The sequence below is a fragment of the Oncorhynchus nerka genome, linkage group LG5, assembly GCF_034236695.1.
Source record: "Oncorhynchus nerka isolate Pitt River linkage group LG5, Oner_Uvic_2.0, whole genome shotgun sequence".
NCBI lineage: Eukaryota > Metazoa > Chordata > Actinopteri > Salmoniformes > Salmonidae > Oncorhynchus > Oncorhynchus nerka.
In genome coordinates, this window is record NC_088400.1 from 40747590 (window position 1) to 40767697 (window position 20108).

General features: G+C 42.5%; 1 protein-coding gene across 1 annotated transcript in view; it reads right to left on the reverse strand.

Annotated features, from left to right (window-relative positions):
- The window catches only part of LOC115129159 (polycomb group RING finger protein 3), a 46507-nt gene extending 27407 nt beyond the window's left edge, over window positions 1-19100 (reverse strand). Inside the window, exons 1-3 of the mRNA XM_065018668.1 lie at window positions 19002-19100; window positions 783-886; window positions 295-412 (exon numbers count right to left, since the gene is read on the reverse strand). Coding sequence (XP_064874740.1) covers window positions 295-412; window positions 783-797 — 133 coding nt within the window. The 5' untranslated portion in view covers window positions 798-886; window positions 19002-19100. The remainder of the gene's footprint in view (window positions 1-294; window positions 413-782; window positions 887-19001) is intronic.
- Window positions 19101-20108: the final 1008 nt, after the last annotated feature.

The following is a 20108-nucleotide window of genomic DNA, read 5'->3' on the forward strand; positions in this document are numbered from 1 at the left end:
TTCCACGTATGGTACAATGGCGCCCTCTAGGGCATGACTGACTGATTACATTACTTGCGCTGCTGCTGACATTTACTCAAGACTTCTCTTGTCTCCAGTACAACTAGGCCTACTTTGTGGGTGGGGGGTTGCTTGATCGTTATGATAATTGAACTTTAATGAGACAACAAAAATATCTATTGCTGTATGAAGCCACATGCACGAAGTCCTCATGAAGATACATGATCCGTGTTAATATGTGAATGATGTGTGTCGGAGTATGAGTACATGCTTGTGTCATCAGCAGGTACTCACAGGTATGCAAGCACTCCGTGACAGTAGTGGCGTCTATCAGGTACCCCTCACACAGGCGACAAGTTATGTGGGCGTTGATGTCCCACAGCTTGATCTTCCTGGTTAGCATCTCGGGGTTCTGGGGAGAAGGAGAACAAAACCATTTGAGTCGTTCTGTTCTGTGCATTTTGCACATTCTAAGGGTAACCTCTCAATTCACTTTTGACAAAATAATACAGGATAAAGACACATGTCAACTGTACAACTCATTGGTTTCAAGGTTATGCAGAGTACCTTTTTTGAGAGAGTGACAGACAGACAGAGAGACAGACAGAGAAACAGACAGAGAGAGAGAGAGAGAGAGAGAGAGAGAGAGAGAGAGAGAGAGAGAGAGAGAGAGAGAGAGACAGACAGACAGACAGACAGACAGACAGACAGACAGACAGACAGACAGACAGACAGACAGAGACATAAAATTCTATTCACGGTGGATGCTTGTTTTGGCTTACCCCTAATGACGCCATGTGTTGACTGAGGATGATTTGGCAGCCACGTCTCTTCCTGCAGGCACGCAGTGGTGTTAGCTCCTCATCATAGATGCCCTCTCATGTGGCTAAAGGGAGAACACAGACAACAACACAGTCAGAATTCATTGTGCTCTACAGCAGTGGTGATGCCCCAAAGTTCCTTGTGCCGTGATGAGCCAACAAAGACCCTCCAGATGAATAAAACCGTGTTTCTAACCCAGGGTCCTCCAACCCTTATCCTGGAGAGCAGTGCTACAAGTGTGGAACAAAAGCCTGCACACACCCAGTAGCTCTCCAGGACAGGAGTTGGAGAGGCTTTTCTAGCCTTAGCCTAATCATGAACTAACCTAAAACCAGTCGAATGTTGCAGAAGAGAATAAATCTGTCTGATCTCAGGCTTATATTGAACCGCAAACTCTTAGGAGTAGGCAGTGACCCACCATTTTTTGAGACACTGCTCTGCAGAACTCAATTAAAACTGGGAAGTGCTGACTGCACATGCCATTGCTACTGTAAAAAGTCCATTCATATTTGAAACTCTGAAACAACATCTGAGACATTGAAAATCTGAGACATTTACTCAATGAGACCATTGTATGGAGAGGAGACGTCCCTGAATTAATGTAACAAAATAAGAACCAGAGACATAATTTAAAGTAACTTACAATCCACCAAAGCCTAAAAAATAAACAAGAAAAAGTGGTGTCCCCACATGACTCAAGGAACGACGTACTGCAGTACTTAGTCAATCCATTAGACATAGCCCTAGAGAGTCATTACTCTCTAGGCAGACCGCTTTGGAGTTGTGAGCCCGAAAACCCTCTTTCGACTTGGCTCCCACTACTCCCACCACTTTGTTTTGGGCCTCTTGATCCTAAATGTGCAATTCTCTTTTACTCTGTCTTGGACAATAAGAGTCTGCCTGTGTGCTGTTGTCTGCTCATCAGATCATGAAATTAGCCCACTTACTCCATTGAGATGAGTGAAGGAGAGCTGCTGCGGATGTATTAGAACCCTAGCCTGCGCTGTTTGGGTTCAAACTTGGGCTGCTTCCAAAATCATGTATCAGAGTTGTTGTAACAGTTGCCACACTGTCGACTTGAACAAGTGCATTCAGTTGCAGAGCACTTGCAAGTGTGTTGACAGGACGTGTTAACCTGCCTTATAGAAACGTCTGTGGTCCTACGCACATCCTTAAAAACATAAATGCTGGGCTAATAAAGAATACTAGTACCGAACAAGAAGAGCCGCACACTGTTAAAGCTCCCAATTCACCCGCTTTATTGACAGCGTTTCCATCCGAAACGGATCTTCCTCAGGTCAAGCACACTGAGTGCTTATATACACATTTCACCTCACATGACCATTGCGGACGTGACTCATGGTGGGTGCAAAAGAAACTGCTATCTTGCCCAACCTATTTCTCTGTGCAACCTTGATATTCCCAAACCAGCGGGTCAAGCAGTAGGACAGAATGCTCTCAATGAATGATTTATAAAAGAGAACCATGACGGTTAGATCAACCTTAAAAAAGTGCAGTTTCCGTCGGAAATAAAGTCTCCGTTGGCCTTTCTTAAAAATTGTGTCAGTACACTGATCCCAGGACAGCTTGTTGTCAATGACTAGCCCAAGGTATTTGTACTCCTCCACTATTTCAATGGGCTCACCTTTTATCAGTGATGGTGTGTGCATTGTAATGTTCCTTCGAAAGTCAATCACCATGTCCATTGTTTTTGATTTATTTCATTTCAGATGGGATGACTTGCAGAGACAGCTGAACAAGAGTGCTTCATTAATGAATGTGCGACAATTCAAAGTTGCTAAGATGATAAACTGTCATAATCAAGGTGACAACTTTTCCATTACAATAGAAGACGGTAATGAAGGTTTGGTTCCAAACGCCTACAGGTTCCTGATGAAGGAACAGTCATTCAACACGACACAGGATGACTCCGTGCATCACATTGACACACCATTGGCAAGGCACTCTAGCCAATCTAGCCTGTCAAAAACTGGTCTGCATGAACTAAGCCTATAACTATTGTCCTCCTTAATGCACATGCAATGTGATTTACATTTACATTTAAGTCATTTAGCAGACGCTCTTATCCAGAGCGACTTACAAATTGGTGCATTCACCTTATGACATCCAGTGGAGCAGCCACTTTACAATAGTGCATCTAAATCTTTTAAGGGGGGTGAGAAGGATTACTTTATCCTATCCTAGGTATTCCTTAAAGAGGTGGGGTTTCAGGTGTCTCCGGAAGGTGGTGATTGACTCCGCTGTCCTGGCGTCGTGAGGGAGTTTGTTCCACCATTGGGGGGCCAGAGCAGCGAACAGTTTTGACTGGGCTGAGCGGGAACTGTACTTCCTCAGTGGTAGGGAGGCGAGCAGGCCAGAGGTGGATGAACGCAGTGCCCTTGTTTGGGTGTAGGGCCTGATCAGAGCCTGGAGGTACTGAGGTGCCGTTCCCCTCACAGCTCCGTAGGCAAGCACCATGGTCTTGTAGCGGATGCGAGCTTCAACTGGAAGCCAGTGGAGAGAGCGGAGGAGCGGGGTGACGTGAGAGAACTTGGGAAGGTTGAACACCAGACGGGCTGCGGCGTTCTGGATGAGTTGTAGGGGTTTAATGGCACAGGCAGGGAGCCCAGCCAACAGCGAGTTGCAGTAATCCAGACGGGAGATGACAAGTGCCTGGATTAGGACCTGCGCCGCTTCCTGTGTGAGGCAGGGTCGTACTCTGCGGATGTTGTAGAGCATGAACCTACAGGAACGGGCCACCGCCTTGATGTTAGTTGAGAACGACAGGGTGTTGTCCAGGATCACGCCAAGGTTCTTAGCGCTCTGGGAGGAGGACACAGTGGAGTTGTCAACCGTGATGGCGAGATCATGGAACGGGCAGTCCTTCCCCGGGAGGAAGAGCAGCTCCGTCTTGCCGAGGTTCAGCTTGAGGTGGTGACCCGTCATCCACACTGATATGTCTGCCAGACATGCAGAGATGCGATTCGCCACCTGGTCATCAGAAGGGGGAAAGGAGAAGATTAATTGTGTGTCGTCTGCATAGCAATGATAGGAGAGACCATGTGAGGTTATGACAGAGCCAAGTGACTTGGTGTATAGCGAGAATAGGAGAGGGCCTAGAACAGAGCCCTGGGGGACGCCAGTGGTGAGAGCGCGTGGTGAGGAGACAGATTCTCGCCACGCCACCTGGTAGGAGCGACCTGTCAGGTAGGACGCAATCCAAGCGTGGGCCGCGCCGGAGATGCCCAACTCGGAGAGGGTGGAGAGGAGGATCTGATGGTTCACAGTATCGAAGGCAGCCGATAGGTCTAGAAGGATGAGAGCAGAGGAGAGAGAGTTAGCTTTAGCAGTGCGGAGCGCCTCCGTGATACAGAGAGAAGAGCAGTCTCAGTTGAATGACTAGTCTTGAAACCTGACTGATTTGGATCAAGAAGGTCATTCTGAGAGAGATAGCGGGAGAGCTGGCCAAGGACGGCACGTTCAAGGGTTTTGGAGAGAAAAGAAAGAAGGGATACTGGTCTGTAGTTGTTGACATCGGAGGGATCGAGTGTAGGTTTTTTCAGAAGGGTGCAACTCTCGCTCTCTTGAAGACGGAAGGGACGTAGCCAGCGGTCAGGGATGAGTTGATGAGCGAGGTGAGGTAAGGGAGAAGGTCTCCGGAAATGGTCTGGAGAAGAGAGGAGGGGATAGGGTCAAGCGGGCAGGTTGTTGGGCGGCCGGCCGTCACAAGACGCGAGATTTCATCTGGAGAGAGAGGGGAGAAAGAAGTCAGAGCACAGGGTAGGGCAGTGTGAGCAGAACCAGCGGTGTCGTTTGACTTAGCAAACGAGGATCGGATGTCGTCGACCTTCTTTTCAAAATGGTTGACGAAGTCATCTGCAGAGAGGGAGGGGGATTCAGGAGGGAGGAGAAGGTGGCAAAGAGCTTCCTAGGGTTAGAGGCAGATGCTTGGAATTTAGAGTGGTAGAAAGTGGCTTTAGCAGCAGCGACAGAAGAGGAAAATGTAGAGAGGAGGGAGTGAAAGGATGCCAGGTCCGCAGGGAGGCGAGTTTTCCTCCATTTCCGCTCGGCTGCCCGGAGCCCTGTTCTGTGAGCTCGCAATGAGTCGTCGAGCCACGGAGCGGGAGGGGAGGACCGAGCCGGCCTGGAGGATAGGGGACATAGAGAGTCAAAGGATGCAGAAAGGGAGGAGAGGAGGGTTGAGGAGGCAGAATCAGGAGATAGGTTGGAGAAGGTTTGAGCAGAGGGAAGAGATGATAGGATGGAAGAGGAGAGAGTAGCGGGGGAGAGAGAGCGAAGGTTGGGACGGCGCGATACCATCCGAGTAGGGGCAGTGTGGGAAGTGTTGGATGAGAGTGAGAGGGAAAAGGATACAGGTCGGAGACTTGGAGGGGAGTTGCAATGAGGTTAGTGGAAGAACAGCATCTAGTAAAGATGAGGTCGAGCGTATTGCCTGCCTTGTGAGTAGGGGGAAGGTGAGAGGGAGAGGTCAAAAGAGGAGAGGAGTGGAAAGAAGGAGGCAGAGAGGAATGAGTCAAAGGTAGACGTGGGGAGGTTAAAGTCGCCCAGAACTGTGAGAGGTGAGCCGTCCTCAGGAAAGGAGCTTATCAAGGCATCAAGCTCATTGATGAACTCTCCGAGGGAACCTGGAGGGCGATAAATGATAAGGATGTTAAGCTTGAAAGGGCTGGTAACTGTGACAGCATGGAATTCAAAGGAGGCGATAGACAGATGGGTAAGGGGAGAAAGAGAGTATGACCACTTGGGAGAGATGAGGATCCCGGTGCCACCACCCCGCTGACCAGAAGCTCTCGGGTGTGCGAGAACACGTGGGCGGACGAAGAGAGAGCAGTAGGAGTAGCAGTGTTATCTGTGGTGATCCATGTTTCCGTCAGTGCCAAGAAGTCGAGGGACTGGAGGGAGGCATAGGCTGAGATGAACTCTGCCTTGTTGGCCGCAGATCGGCAGTTCCAGAGGCTACCGGAGACCTGGAACTCCACGTGGGTCGTGCGCGCTGGGACCACCAGATTAGGTGGCCGCGGCCACGCGGTGTGGAGCGTTTGTATGGTCTGTGCAGAGAGGAGAGAACAGGGATAGACAGACACATAGTTGACAGGCTACAGAAGAGGCTACGCTAATTCAAAGGAGATTGGAATGACAAGTGGACTACACGTCTCGAATGTTCAGAAAGTTGAGCTTACGTAGCAAGAATCTTATTGACTAAAATGATTAAAAATGATACAGTACTGCTGAAGTAGGCTAGGTGGCAGTGGCTGCGTTGTTGACTTTGTAGGCTAGCTGGCAGTGGCTGCGTTGTTGATTACGTTACGTTGCGTTAAAAGAACGACAATAGCTGGCTAGGTAACCTAGAAAATCGCTCTAGACTACACAATTATCTTTGATACAGAGACGGCTATGTAGCTAGCTATGTAGCTAGCTACGATCAAACAAATCAAACCGTTGTACTGTAATGAAATGAAATGAAAATGTGATACTACCTGTGGAGCGAGGCGGAATGCGACCGGGTTGTTGAGTTCTAATCGGTAGACGTTGGCTAGCTGTTAGCTAGCTAGCAGTGTCTCCTACGTTAAGGACGACAAATAGCTGGCTGCGTTGTTGATTCAGGGGCTAGCTGGCTAGCTAGCTAGCAGTGTTGATTACGTTACGTTGCGTTAAAAGAACGACAATAGCTGGCTAGGTAACCTAGAAAATCGCTCTAGACTACACAATTATCTACACAATTATCTTTGATACAGAGACGGCTATGTAGCTAGCTATATAGACGGTGGGCGTTAGCTAGCTGGCTAGCTGCTGGGCAGATACGTTAGGACGACGAAATACGATAATTACGCAATTATCTTTGATACAAAGACGGCTATGTAGCTAGCTAAGAAGAAATTGCTAAGATTAGACAAATCAAACCGTTGTACTATAATGAAATGTAATGAAATGTAATGAAAAGTTATACTACCTGCAGACCGAAGTGCAGACCGAAGTGCGGATGCGACTGCTCGCTCCAACCCGGAGCTATAATAGTAATTCATAGTAATAGTGATATAATAGTGATTGACGCTGGAGCTGGGACTCTGTAACCTCTGAAATGTTGAGCTATGGTGTTTAAATTGCTCTTTTCAATTCAGAATATTTACGGTGTATCGGCGGCGCTAATGAATAAGGCTGTTCCTGATATATATATATATATATTTTTTTTTTTTGCAGATCGTGAATCTGAGAACGTTGATCTTTTATGACAAAACATCACAAAACTGGCACTATAATTCCTCTTGGAATCACTAAAATTAAGATCTGTGGTTACTTACAGTGCCTTCAGAAAGTATTCAACCCATTGACTTATTCCACATTTTGTTGTGTTACAGTGTGAATTTTGTTTCCCCTCTCACACATCTACACACACTACACCATAATGACAAAGTGTAAATATGTTCATAGAATTTTTTGCACATTTGTTGGAAATTAAATATAAAAATATCTTATTTACATAGGTATTCACAACCCTTCGTCAATACATCTGGGTAAGCATCTAAGAGCTTTGCACAATATTAAAAATATAGAAATCTGTCAAGTTGGTCGTTGATCATTACTAGACAGGCATTTTCAAGTCTTGACATAGATTTCCAAGCAGATTTAAGTCAAAACTGTAACCAAGCCACTCAGGAACATTCAATGTCGTCTTGGTAAGCAACTACGGTGTATATTTGGCCTTGCATTTTAGGTTATTGTCCTGCTGAAAGATGAATTTGTCTCCCAGTGTCTGTTGGAGAGCAGACAGAACCAGATTTACCTCTAGTGCTTCCATATAAAGGGTGGAACTCAGTGATGTGTTGGAAGGACTGTTCAGCTTTCATTTATTTTATTTATTTATTTTTTTAAATCTAAAAACATAATTCCACTTCGACATTATGCGGTATTATGTGTTTGCCAGTGACACAAAATCTCAATTTAATCCATTTAAAATTCTGGCTGTAACACAACAGAATGTGGGAAAAATAAATGGGTGTGAATACTTTCTGAAGGCACTGTATCTATTTCATATTTATTGTTATGTTTATTGATCAGATACTATGCATTTTACCACAATTTCCACAACTACCAATTAAAAAATTCTCATTACCATAATAGTTTCAATGTCCCAAAAAGTGATAAACAAATCAATTGCTAATATGTTTTTACATTGCTAACCAAATGAAAAGGCCTGAGTTAAGCATAATACTGAAAACAAATAAATTTAAAATGTAATTGAACAGATGTATTTGTAATTTCTCATTACTGCAACACATAACCTTTCTGAATTGAGTTTATTCGTCATAATTACTTGTGTATACAAGGCGTGACGAGCACGCCCCATTTTCATCGACTGGGCTGTAGTGGAGCAGGTTGAGAGCTTCAAGTTCCTTGGTGTCCACATCAACAATCAGCAACAAACTATTATGGTCCAACAAAACCAAGATGGTCGTGAAGAGGGCACGACAATGCCTATTCCCCCCCAGGAGAATGAAAAGATTTGGCATGGGCCCTCAGATCCTCAAAAAGTTCTACAGCAGCACCATCGAGAGCACTGGTTGCATCACGGACTGGTATGGAAACTGCTCAGCATCTGACGGCAGGGTGCAACAGAGGGTAGAGCGTATAGATTTCTCGGATAAAAAAGAGCAATGTTTACCAAAGATTCAAGAATCTTATCTTGACAAGGAAGCCTTGAAATGGGGTGATAATGATTAAGATCACTACTATCCCCGCCCCTATGGGGTGGCAGCACAAGAGCTGATTTCCATACTTTTGGAATATTTCCTGATAACAATTTTAAATAAAAAATATGGGGTTTTGAGCAAAAAACGATGGGCGCTACACTTAAGCAGGCCCGGGATCCAATTAATCGGCCCCTGTGGATTCCTTCTTATCTATTGCTAGTAAAGCATCCAGTACTTATTTTTCTGTAAATAGCCTAAAAGAAAAGCTTCGTCTGTCATTTCTCTGATCATTCAGCAAGTTTCCCCTATCAGTATCCAGCACAATATCATTGTGAATAGACTTAGAAGTTATTTCAAAGAGATAGCCTGCTGAAATAAAATGGTGATTAAATGCATCAATGAGAGCATATTTTTCCGTAATGAGGCCAGTGTCTGAATTAATTTGTTGTGGCAGAGAGGAGGAAGTAGAACCCTTCAGGGATTTGACCGTTTTCCAGAATTAAACCGGGTTCCAATTACAATCCGAAAGAGCGGTAACATAATAATCAGATTTAGCCTTTCTGATTTGTATTACACCATCATTCCTCAGTTGCTTAAAGCATCATCTCTTTTATAAATGACTTCTGATAATTCGATCTGCCTTTAACCCATTATTTTTTGAAAGGAGCATGATTATCCACAATAGTAATGAAGACATCTTCAAAAAGGCAGAAAGCTAAATCAGGTTCAGGGATAGCTGAAATACAATCAAGGTGACTATGTTGAAAAGCCTGTTCACTGATGTTTTTAAAGTTCGTCTTTGTGATACCACGCGGCTTAGATTTTTGTATTCTCGCATCTCTAACACAAACAACTGGGCAATGTTCATTAACGTCTTGGGCGAAGACACCAGTAGAAACATTGTTACCGGGAGTTAATCCACTTCACTTACTGTATTTCAATAATCAAAATAGATATTTTTTCAAACTCAAGGTGTCATATCATATCTGACACCCTATTCTTTCAGCAAAGCATCTTTGAATCTTAATTCGGAATCAATATTTAAGAGTTTTTGGAAAACGTGGTCACATAAAAACGAGGGAGATTTTACTGTCATTCTGTTACCAAACTTTACATTTGCACTGTTCTTCGAGTAAATGTGTTTTTTATCAAATGTTTAGTGGAAATTGTTAAAGGTAGTCTTTGTGAGTTGTATGGTTGTTTAACTTTGCAATCAATCAGGTGTGGAAGCACCTTATACTGTGTGGAATCACTTGCTTTAAATATACTTTGTATGCCTCATTTATTTATTTATATATTTGTTATTTAACCTTTATTTAACCAGGAAGGCCAGTTGAGAAGAAATTCTCATTTACAAATGCAACCTGGCCAAGATAAAGCAAAGCAGTGCAACACAAACAACAACACAGAGTTACACATGGAATAAATAAACATACAGTCAATAATACAATAGAAAAATTGATTTACAGTATGTGCAAATGAGGTAAGATAAGGGAGGTAAGGCGTGAGGAGGTAATGCAATAAATAGGCCATTGTGGCGAAATCATTACAGTTTAGCAATTAAACACAGGAGTGATAAATGTGCAGAAGATGAATGTGCAAGTAGAGATACTGGGGTGCAAAGGAGCAAAAATAATAATAACAGTATGGGGATGAGGTAGTTGGATGGGCTATGCACAAATGGGCTATATACAGGTGCAGTGATCTGTGAGCTGCTCTGACAGCTGGTGCTTAAAGTTAGATTTTTTACTCCAGTGTTTTCTTTATTTTGGCAAAAACAAATAAAGGCTATGCCTAATATACAGTGGGGTACGGAATGATTGGATCCCTTTAAAAAGATGAGCAAAAAAGACTAAAATAAGTAATACAAATACTGAGTTATAGTGTATGCTCCAAAACATTGACTTATTATATTAGGTTATACCAATACAATTGCTCAGAAAAAGACATTTTGTTAATGAAGTAATATTTAAAGATCTAAAAAAGATAGGGGTCAAAGGTATTGGATCCCCTGTTTTCAATACTCCAGCACCCAAAACATGTAAACGTTATTAATGTGACCAGTGTTCAATGAATAGAATACAGTATATACAGTGCCTTCAGAAAGTATTCACACTCCTTGACTTTTCCCACATTTTGTTGTGTTACAGCCTGAATTTAAAATCAATTTAAATTGAGATTTTGTGTCACTGGCCTACACACAATACCCCAAAATGTTAAACGTGGAATGTGGCGTAGGTGTCCGCGACGTGGCTGGTTTTCCCTTTATAATCTGTGAATGTCTGGAGTCCCTGCCACATACATCTCGTGTCTGAGCCGTTGCATTGCGACTCCACTTTGTCCCCGTACTGTCGGTTTGCCTCTGATTGCCTTACGGAGGTCATAGCTAGTCTGTTTGTACATGTCCATGTTCCCAGTCACCTTGCCATGGTTAAATGTGGTGGTTTGCGATTTCAGTTTTGCACAAATTATGCCCTCAATTAGAGGTCGACTGATTAATCGGAATGGCCGATTAATCAGGGCTGATTTAAAGTTTTCATAACAATCGGTAATCTGAATTTTTGGATGCTGATTATGGCCGATAATACTGCAAATCCACAAGGAGACTGTGTGGAAGGCTTACCACCTGTTACACGAGTGCAGGCAACAAGGAGCCATGGTAAGTTGCTAGCTAGCATTCAACTTATCTTATAAAAAACAATCAATCTTAACATAATCACTAGTTAACTACACATGGTTAATGAAATTAAAAGTTTAACTACTTTGTCCTGTGTTGCATATAATCAACGTGGTGCCTGAAATTGTGTCACTTCTCTTGCGTTCAGTGTAAGCAGAGTAAGGGTATATGCAGCAGTTTGGGTCGCCTGGCTCGTTGCAAACTGTGTGAAGACCATTTCTTCCTAACAAAGACCAAAATTAATTTGCCTGAATTTTACATAATTATGACATAACATTGAAGGTTGTGCAATGTAACAGCAATATTTAGACTTAATGGAACGGTTCCGGAGTTTACCATATTAATGACCTAAGGCTCGTATTTCTGTGTGTTTCTTATATTATAATTAAGTCAATGATTTGATATTTGATAGAGCAGTCTGACTGAGCGGTGGTAGGCAGCAGCAGGCTCGTAAGCATTCATTCAAACCTGTCACGCCCTGACCGTAGAGAGCTTTTTATTCTCAATGTTGGTTAGGTCGGGGTGTGACTAGGGTGGGTCATCTAGATAATTATATTTCTATGTTGGCCTGGTGTGGTTCCCAATCAGCGGCAGCTGTTTATCGTTGTCTGTGATTGGGGATCATATTTAGGCAGCCATTTCCCCATTGTGCTTTGTAGGATCTTGTCTTGGTATAGTTGCCTGCGAGCACTTCTTTTGAGCTTCACGTTTCGTCTTTACGCTTTATTGCATTTATTATTTTCTTTGAGTTTCACTTCATAATAAAGAGGATGGAACCATACCACGCTGCATCTTAGTCCACTTATTATAACGATCGTGACCAAACCGCACTTTCCTCCGTTTGCCAGCAGCTTTTCGCAATGCTTGAAGCACAGCGCTGTTTATGACTTCAAGCCTATCAACTCCCAAGATTAGGCTGGCAATACTATAGTGCCTATAAGAACATCCAATAGTCAAACTTATATGAAATACAAATGGTATAGAGAGAAAAAGTCCTATAAGTCCTATAATAACTAAAACCTAAAACATCTTAACTGGGAATATTGAAGACTCATGTTAAAAGGAACTACCAGCTTTCATGTGTTCTCATGTTCTGAGCAAGGAACTTAAACGTTAGCTTTCTTATATGGAACATATTGCACTTTTACTTTCCTCTCCAACACTGTGTTTTTGCATTATTTAAACCAAATTGAACATGTTTCATTATTTATTTGAGACTAAATAGAGTTTATTTATGTATTATATTAAGTTAAAATAAAAGTGTTTATTGTTCATTCAGTATTGTTGTAATTGTCATTATTACAAATATTTGTAAGTCGCTCTGGATAAGAGCGTCTGCTAAATGACTTAAATGTAAATGTAAATGTAAATATATGTATAAAAATCGGCCGATTAATCGGTATCAGCTTTTTTTGGTCCTCCAATAATCGGTATTGCCTTTGAAAAATCATAAACGGTCGACCTCTACCCTCTATCCACGGTTTTTGGTTTAGATAAGTTCTAATCATCACAGTGGGAACAACATCCTCTATGCACTTATTGAGTAACCCCATCACTGAGTCACTGTATACATCGATACAATTCTCAGAGGTGACCGGAAACATACCCCAGTCCATGTGATGAAAACAATCTTGAAGCATAGATTCCGATTGGTCAGACCAACGTTGAATCGTCCTTAACAACACTGTCATCTCAGATTTTCAAAATATGCTTTTGAACCATAGCTAAACAAGCATTTGTGTACGAGTATTGATAGCCTAGCATAGCATTTAACCTTAGCATTCAGCATGCAACATTTTCACAAAAACAAGAAAAGCATTCAAATAAAATCATTTACCTTTGAAGAACTTCAGATGCTTTCAATGAGGAGACTCTCAGTTAGATAGCAAATGTTCAGTTTTTCCAAAAAGATTATTTGTGTAGGACAAATCGCTCCGTTTTGTTCATCACGTTTGGGTAAGAAAAAACCCGAAAATTAAGTCATTACAACGCGAACTTCTTTCCAAATTAACTCCATAATATCGACAGAAACATGGCAAACGTTGTTTAGAATCAATCCTCAAGGTGTTTTTCACATATTTATCGACGATAAATCATTCGTGGCAGTTTGGTTTCTCTTCTGAAGAAAATGGAACGCGCATGGACCTGGAGATTACGCAATAATTTCGACGGAGGACACCGGGCGGACACCTGGTAAATGTAGTCTCTTATGGTCAATCTTCCAATGATATGCCTACAAATACGTCACAATGCTGCAGACACCTTGGGGAAACGACAGAAAGTGCAGGCTCATTCCTGGCGCATTCACAGCCATATAAGGAGACATTGGAACACAGGGCATTCAAAATCTGGACCATTTCCTGTATGAAATTTCATCTTGGTTTCGCCTGTAGCATTAGTTCTGGGGCACTCACAGATAATATCTTTGCAGTTTTGGAAACGTCAGAGTTTTTTCTTTCCAAAGCTGTCAATTACATGCATAGTCGAGCATCTTTTCGTGACAAAATATCTTGTTTAAAACGGGAACGTTTTTATCCAAAAATTAAAAGAGCGCCCCCTATCTCGAAGAAGTTAACACGGGAGCTTCCTATTTTAAGTTTCCGCCTATAAATGGGGGGGAGCAGAATGGAAGCTTTTGCTTCATTCATTTGCTGAAGGGAGGCTGGGGGAGGGCCTTGTAGCAATGATACAGGGTCCATGTTGCACATGTAGAACAGGAGATGTGTTGATAGAATTTCGGTAGCATTTTCCTCAGATTTCCCCAGCTACAATAAATGCGGCCTCAGAATATGCGGTTTCCAGTTTGAACATAGTCCAGTGTAGTTCCTTGAGAGTGAGTGGACGAAGTGTCGGCTTGGGGGGGAATATACACGGCAGTGACGATGACCGAAGAAAATTATCTTCGAAGGTGATGCGGTCGGCATTTGAAGGTGAGGTATTCCAGATCGGGAGAACAAAAGGTATTGAGTTCCTGTACTTTACTACAATCACACCATAAGTTGTTAATCATGAAACAAACCCACCCTACTTTATTTTTCTCTAAGAGTTCTTTCCTCCCATCAGCACGATGGACAGAAAACTCTGCTGGCTGAATGGACGGGGTTCCTGGTACTGGGTCAAGTTCATGATGCTGTTGACCTTAACAAGGGCCCCAGGACCAATGGAAGCAAAATAGCCCCAAAACATCAAAGATCCACCACCATATTCTAAAGTAAGAATTAAGTATTTTATTGTGTTTCCATCAGGAGTGTGACACTAAAGAGTTGTGGCGAGCAGAATCAACAACCTCTCCATCATTCAAGACTGTTGCTTTGTGAGAAGGTGTTAAAGTTCACAGTTAGCCTTTGTTATGCAAATGAAAGCTGAAAAGTACCCAGGGCCTTGCCTTGGCTCCAACTTAGAGCAGGTCTGCCGGAGTCATGGCCCAGTGAGACACGGGTGCCGGCAGGCATAGATGGAAACAGAAAAGTCTGAGCCTTTGGGTAAAACACTGGGGTAAATTCTCGATTGAAATTGGGCAACACACACACACACAGACACATAGGCACAAAGAGCCCCTGTTGGCAGCCTGTGGGCAGTGGAGTGTTTGGGTCCAGTGTAGACTGGGCGACAGCCTGGGAGTAGGACACTGAGGCCTGTATCAGCAGAGGCAGCCAGGAGGAGAACACTCTTGTTGTGGCTGATGCATTGGATTCACTTTAAACACACATACACACACACACACGGGTGCACGTGTACACACACACACACACTGTTTATTCTACTCTTCTAAATGCTCTCTGATGGTCCCAACTGACTCATGAATGAGAGTTGGTGCCAAAAGGGATAGACAGACCAAACAAGTGTTAAAATGTGAAGCAAGCTGCACTAATGTGATGAGATGCCAGAAAGCCTTCTTATGTGTTGTTATGTGTCATGCAGTGGCCAAATCGGAATAATGAGGTATGAAAATGGTGTGACCATTTTGGTTTGTGAAGTGGCGTTGCCTGATTGGTGGAACACAGCTAGAAACATTTACGCAATATGACATGGACTAGCATGAGGAAATCCTCAGAATTGACCACACGTGTCAAACAGTGTAGTGCGTTTAGGCCCTAGCTGATTCCCTGGCCAGTTTAGGTACGGGGTAATGCAATGGACAGTGACTGCTGTAGATTGAGACAAATTGATCTTGGGTAGTGCGCAGGAACACACACATAGTCAAGGAGCTTGTGAATAAACCCTATCATCAGCAGCAGCAGCAGTTGCATCAGACTACCGCAACAGGAGTGAGACAGAGGAGGAGATAAGGAGTAAACAAGGAAATGTGGACCCTTCAGGTTCTGTTGAGCCATGTTGTTGTCTTTCATTAACTAAGAAGCACAGCTAACAACTTTTCAGCTAACAAAGTTTCAGCCATCACCGTTTGTTTACACTAGACACTATCACCGATCAGGAACAACTATTATTGTTTTATACAACGATAACCATTCCTCCGGTTAAGGTGAACTTTGGTCAAGCGGTTGGGTTTCCCTTGAATGGCATTGCTAGATAGCTAGAGGCCCTCTTCAGAGACAGTGGGCTTAGGCCTATGTGTCTTTTAATGTGTCTTGTAGAGGATGTCCATGTTGTCAGCATAGAGTAATTTACACTTAGGAACTACATTTTCAGTCTATAACAATGCTCTCATAATGTGTATGGTGCCACTGCCTCTGTACTTCAGCATGGATTTCGATAACGTTCCCAAATCCTTTAGGCTCTATCAGGGATTCATGGCGCGATCCCTCAGCGCATGCTTGTTTTCACCTTTGCATTATCGCAACAAATGTATACCTTTGAGTCTTGACATAAAGTACATTTTGTATTTTTCAACTAAAATATATACTGTCGGAATGGGGGAGGGGGGGCTGGTATAGGTGTGACACTATGCGTGAGGTGGAAGGGGGGGACGGTGCAGCAACAGTCTCCGATTTGGAGATTTAGCCCAAAAAAAAACACATTTGAAAAATACAACTTTCACCTCACATCAAAAACTAGGAATTTTAATGACTTCTAGTACCAAACATTGATGTATTTCCTGTCATGGAATTCGTTTTAATCAGCAAAGTACATGCCGGGGGGGTGGGAGGGGTGTACTCGTGTTAATATTGTAATGACTTTGGGCAGCCCTCTTGTCATTGTCTAAAGAAATCACAAAGCTATATTCAGACGTAAGACTAAAAGGCAGTTAGTTGTAAACTAACAAATCCTAAAACAGAACCTTAACTAACAGCCGTTACACAAAGAGGGTTGGCAGTGGCACTACATAAGCAAGTCACCGCCTATTCGGTTCATGAACACATTTACATTTACATTTAAGTCATTTAGCAGACGCTCTTATCCAGAGCGACAGCCTCAACCTTCTTAATTTGACAATTTTTAGCCCATCTGAAAGCCCATCTAACACACAGTTGAAATGTATCCTTACAGAATTTAGGATAGTACTTTACATTACAACACAGACTAAAGTGGTAATAAAATGGCAATAATGGGGTAATAAGTTATAAGTGACACACTGAAAATGTACTCCTCTCAGACATCCACAAGAATATAGGACGTAGGGTATAGTGGGTGATTTGGGATTGGGTTACTTGAATTGCTTCACAAAGCCTTCACATTACCACTTTCAAATTGGCAAGTGTTCCTGGATTCAGTCCAGTGCCCATCAGTTAACTACAATTTAGAGATTTTGCTAAATGCATGAATGATAGGCCATATACCATGGCCTGGGTAAGCATCAACAGGCTAACTAGCCCCATCTGTCAAACTCAGAAAGCAACAGCCAGTGGATCATTTGTTCCCTAAATCTTGGTTCCCTAAATCTTGGTTCCCTAAATCTTAATCTGTCTGTGTGTCTGTGTGTGTGTGTGTGTGTGTGTGTGTGTGTGTGTGTGTGTGTGTGTGTGTGTGTGTGTGTGTGTGTGTGTGTGTGTGTGCGTGTGTGTGTGTGTGTGTGCAGTGAGTGAAAACCACTGGATTAGCACAATTGGTTGTGTGAACCAGTTTTTCAGGATGTTGGCATACAACAGCAACAGTCGGGGTAGTGAACTGATACAGTTAGGACCTACTTCCCTCTATGGGTGTAATCCACTCAAGAGTGTAGAGAAACTCCTATACACATAATGCAGAATGTTGAGTAGGTCTGGTCTTGTTCTTAAAATGAATAGGATTTGTACATTCACAAGGTCTATAACCAACATCTTGTATTCCCTTTTTCATGTGTCTGCATAAGCTGACATAATTTCAAAGAAGGGATGAAGTGGGATATGGTTCAAAGAGGTGATATCTAGTTTCTTGTCCATCTGTTGTTTTGCTCTGCTGGTCACTGATCAGCGATTCTCATTAACAACAGTCAACACACCTTGACAAAGAAGGTGGTACGGAATGGAACTGAATGGAATTGAACCAAATCCCCCAAAATGTTGGTAGATTCCCCTAATAGTTTGTATTTTGTCATTTCAGCAACACTTATTGATAGCCCTAACACTTGTACTATGACCAAAACAAACTCAACTACATTACAATGTAAATACTACAATGTAACAACAAGGTCGATGTGGTAGTAGGCTAATTACAGCGTTACCACAGGTATAAGAGCAGCTTTACATATGGGCTATTCTATACACAGCTGGGCATACTAGCCATAGAGCATCATGGATAGAGACTGTCACAAAGCTGTAGCCTAATGGCCAGTAGTTGCACCACTGTCAAGGGGCCATCAACATGTGGAATCTTTGTATGGCTACCTTAGTTCTTTGTAAAGTGTGAGTGGGTGTGTTTTTTATTGATTTATTTGACTGTTCATAGCAAAGGCTGTTATGAAGGGAAGAACAGCCTTCTTAATTGGATCTAAGGTAGGTTTCATGACCAACGATATCGAAAATAGCCAACGGCTCTCTGCAATTTTTTCCCCCTGATCAATCAATTTAAGACAAACCAGGAATGAAGAAGCTGTGCATGTCTAGATATATTTATTACTTAAAAAGCAAAGTAGGTCATGCTACAATAAAAGTTCAGTAATTTTGTTCCTGTCTGACTTTTTGAACTGTCTTGTGCTATTATGCAAGTCATAAACCATTGAATCCATATAGTCTGAAGTCAGGAAAACCCACCTATGTTTAGCTTCTTAGCCACTTATATTGCTATATTGTGCCATGACCCACAGAGTCATTTACATATTGCTGTCCCTGATTACAAGACATCAATCTACCAAAAGACAGACTTGTTGGCTCGACCCTTCACCAAAACCCCACAATGTAACAGCTCCATACAGTCAGACGGGGCCGTAATAGCCCCGAAAAAGCAATAACTTTCTTTTGTCTAGATTAAATCATGTGGCGACAACTACATCATCGTGCATTTAACACCGAACTTTCGAAACCCGAAGGCGTTAATGTTGGACCATGGTTTTTCAAGAACATTCCAGGCAATGGGAAAGATTGGTCTCTGCAAACAACACAAATATTATGGGAGACATGTGAGCGTCTACGAGAGCTCCCTTCCTAAAGAACAAAAAGCGTGCTTCGCTGCTATCCAAACCCTCCGGTATAATGCACTCTTCCTTGAAAAGGATCCCGGTGCCTAACTGGAGGGCCCGGCGCCGCCATACACTACAACATTGGCACATACAACAACACGTATGGCATGTCCATACCACCAAGCGGAAAAGACACAGACACAAATGAATAAGAACAATACAAATCGCAGCCATAAATCAATAAAAGACGCATTAATGCATTAATACGCCTGAAATATTTCAAGTCAAACGAACTAACCTGTTTGAGAACAGTACAGTCCGCTGGATATTGGGTTGAACGCGAGTTAAATGCACTATCGGTAAAACAAAGAGGCGAAAATGTCCGGGCAATACCGAAACAGGCCGAAACACCATTTGGAGCTTTGCTGAGCATGCGCTGATTAGTCGAGGGGGAGGAGGGTTGAACGAGAGTCGACGAAAAGGTAACATTATAGGAGGGAGCGCCCCATTCATTTAAAATAATTCACAATTTTGATACATTTCTATACATTTTAGAATTCCCGGGAAATGACCCCAAAAAACACACAATGAAATCGAGGGTAATTTGTGGGCAAGACCTGCGGACTATGTTGTCAGAATAAGTTTCTTTGCTAATAGCCCACTACTGTATTAGGAGATATGTATGTCATCTCAGTCAATTTGATGATAACACTATACATTGATGTCTGAGATGTAGCACATTAGGATGTCAAAAGTAAAAGGTGGATGCTTGTGCTAAAATGCACCCTGATGTAGAATGATGTTGACAAAAAGAGCAATATCTATTTAATATTACTGCAAGATAGGGTGTTTATAAATGGCCCTGTGAACACACTTTCAATAAGTTTGAGATGTGTTCAGTGTGGATTGAGTTTCGAAGTAGGACCGGGCTCATTTGGGGAGATTTTAAAAGTCCTCCAACAAGTTTAACATATTAATCAAACATTTGATTAATTCAGACAATAACTCAGAATAACGTTATGCCACTCCACCAATAGAGTGCCAGTTGGGTAGTGCTATTTGGTTAAGATAAGCAATTTATTCAACCTGTATTTAACATTCTATCATAAAGAGCACGTGTTCAAGTTAATAAAAAACATGTTTTCACATCTCCAGAGGTTCAATTTAGAAAAATTACTATAAAAGGTGGCAATTAAAGTAACCGGGTTGATTGTAACAGGGTTGGAGTTTTCATCTTAAATCAGTCATAACTCCCATTGTGACGGGGTAATGGAATGTTGTGAGCAACAGGGAGGAGCAAATGAATGCAAGCTTCACAAAAAATAGCAATTATTAAAACATTTGTAGCCTATCTATGGTTAATGTGTTATCAAATCAAATGTATTTATATAGCCCTTCGTACATC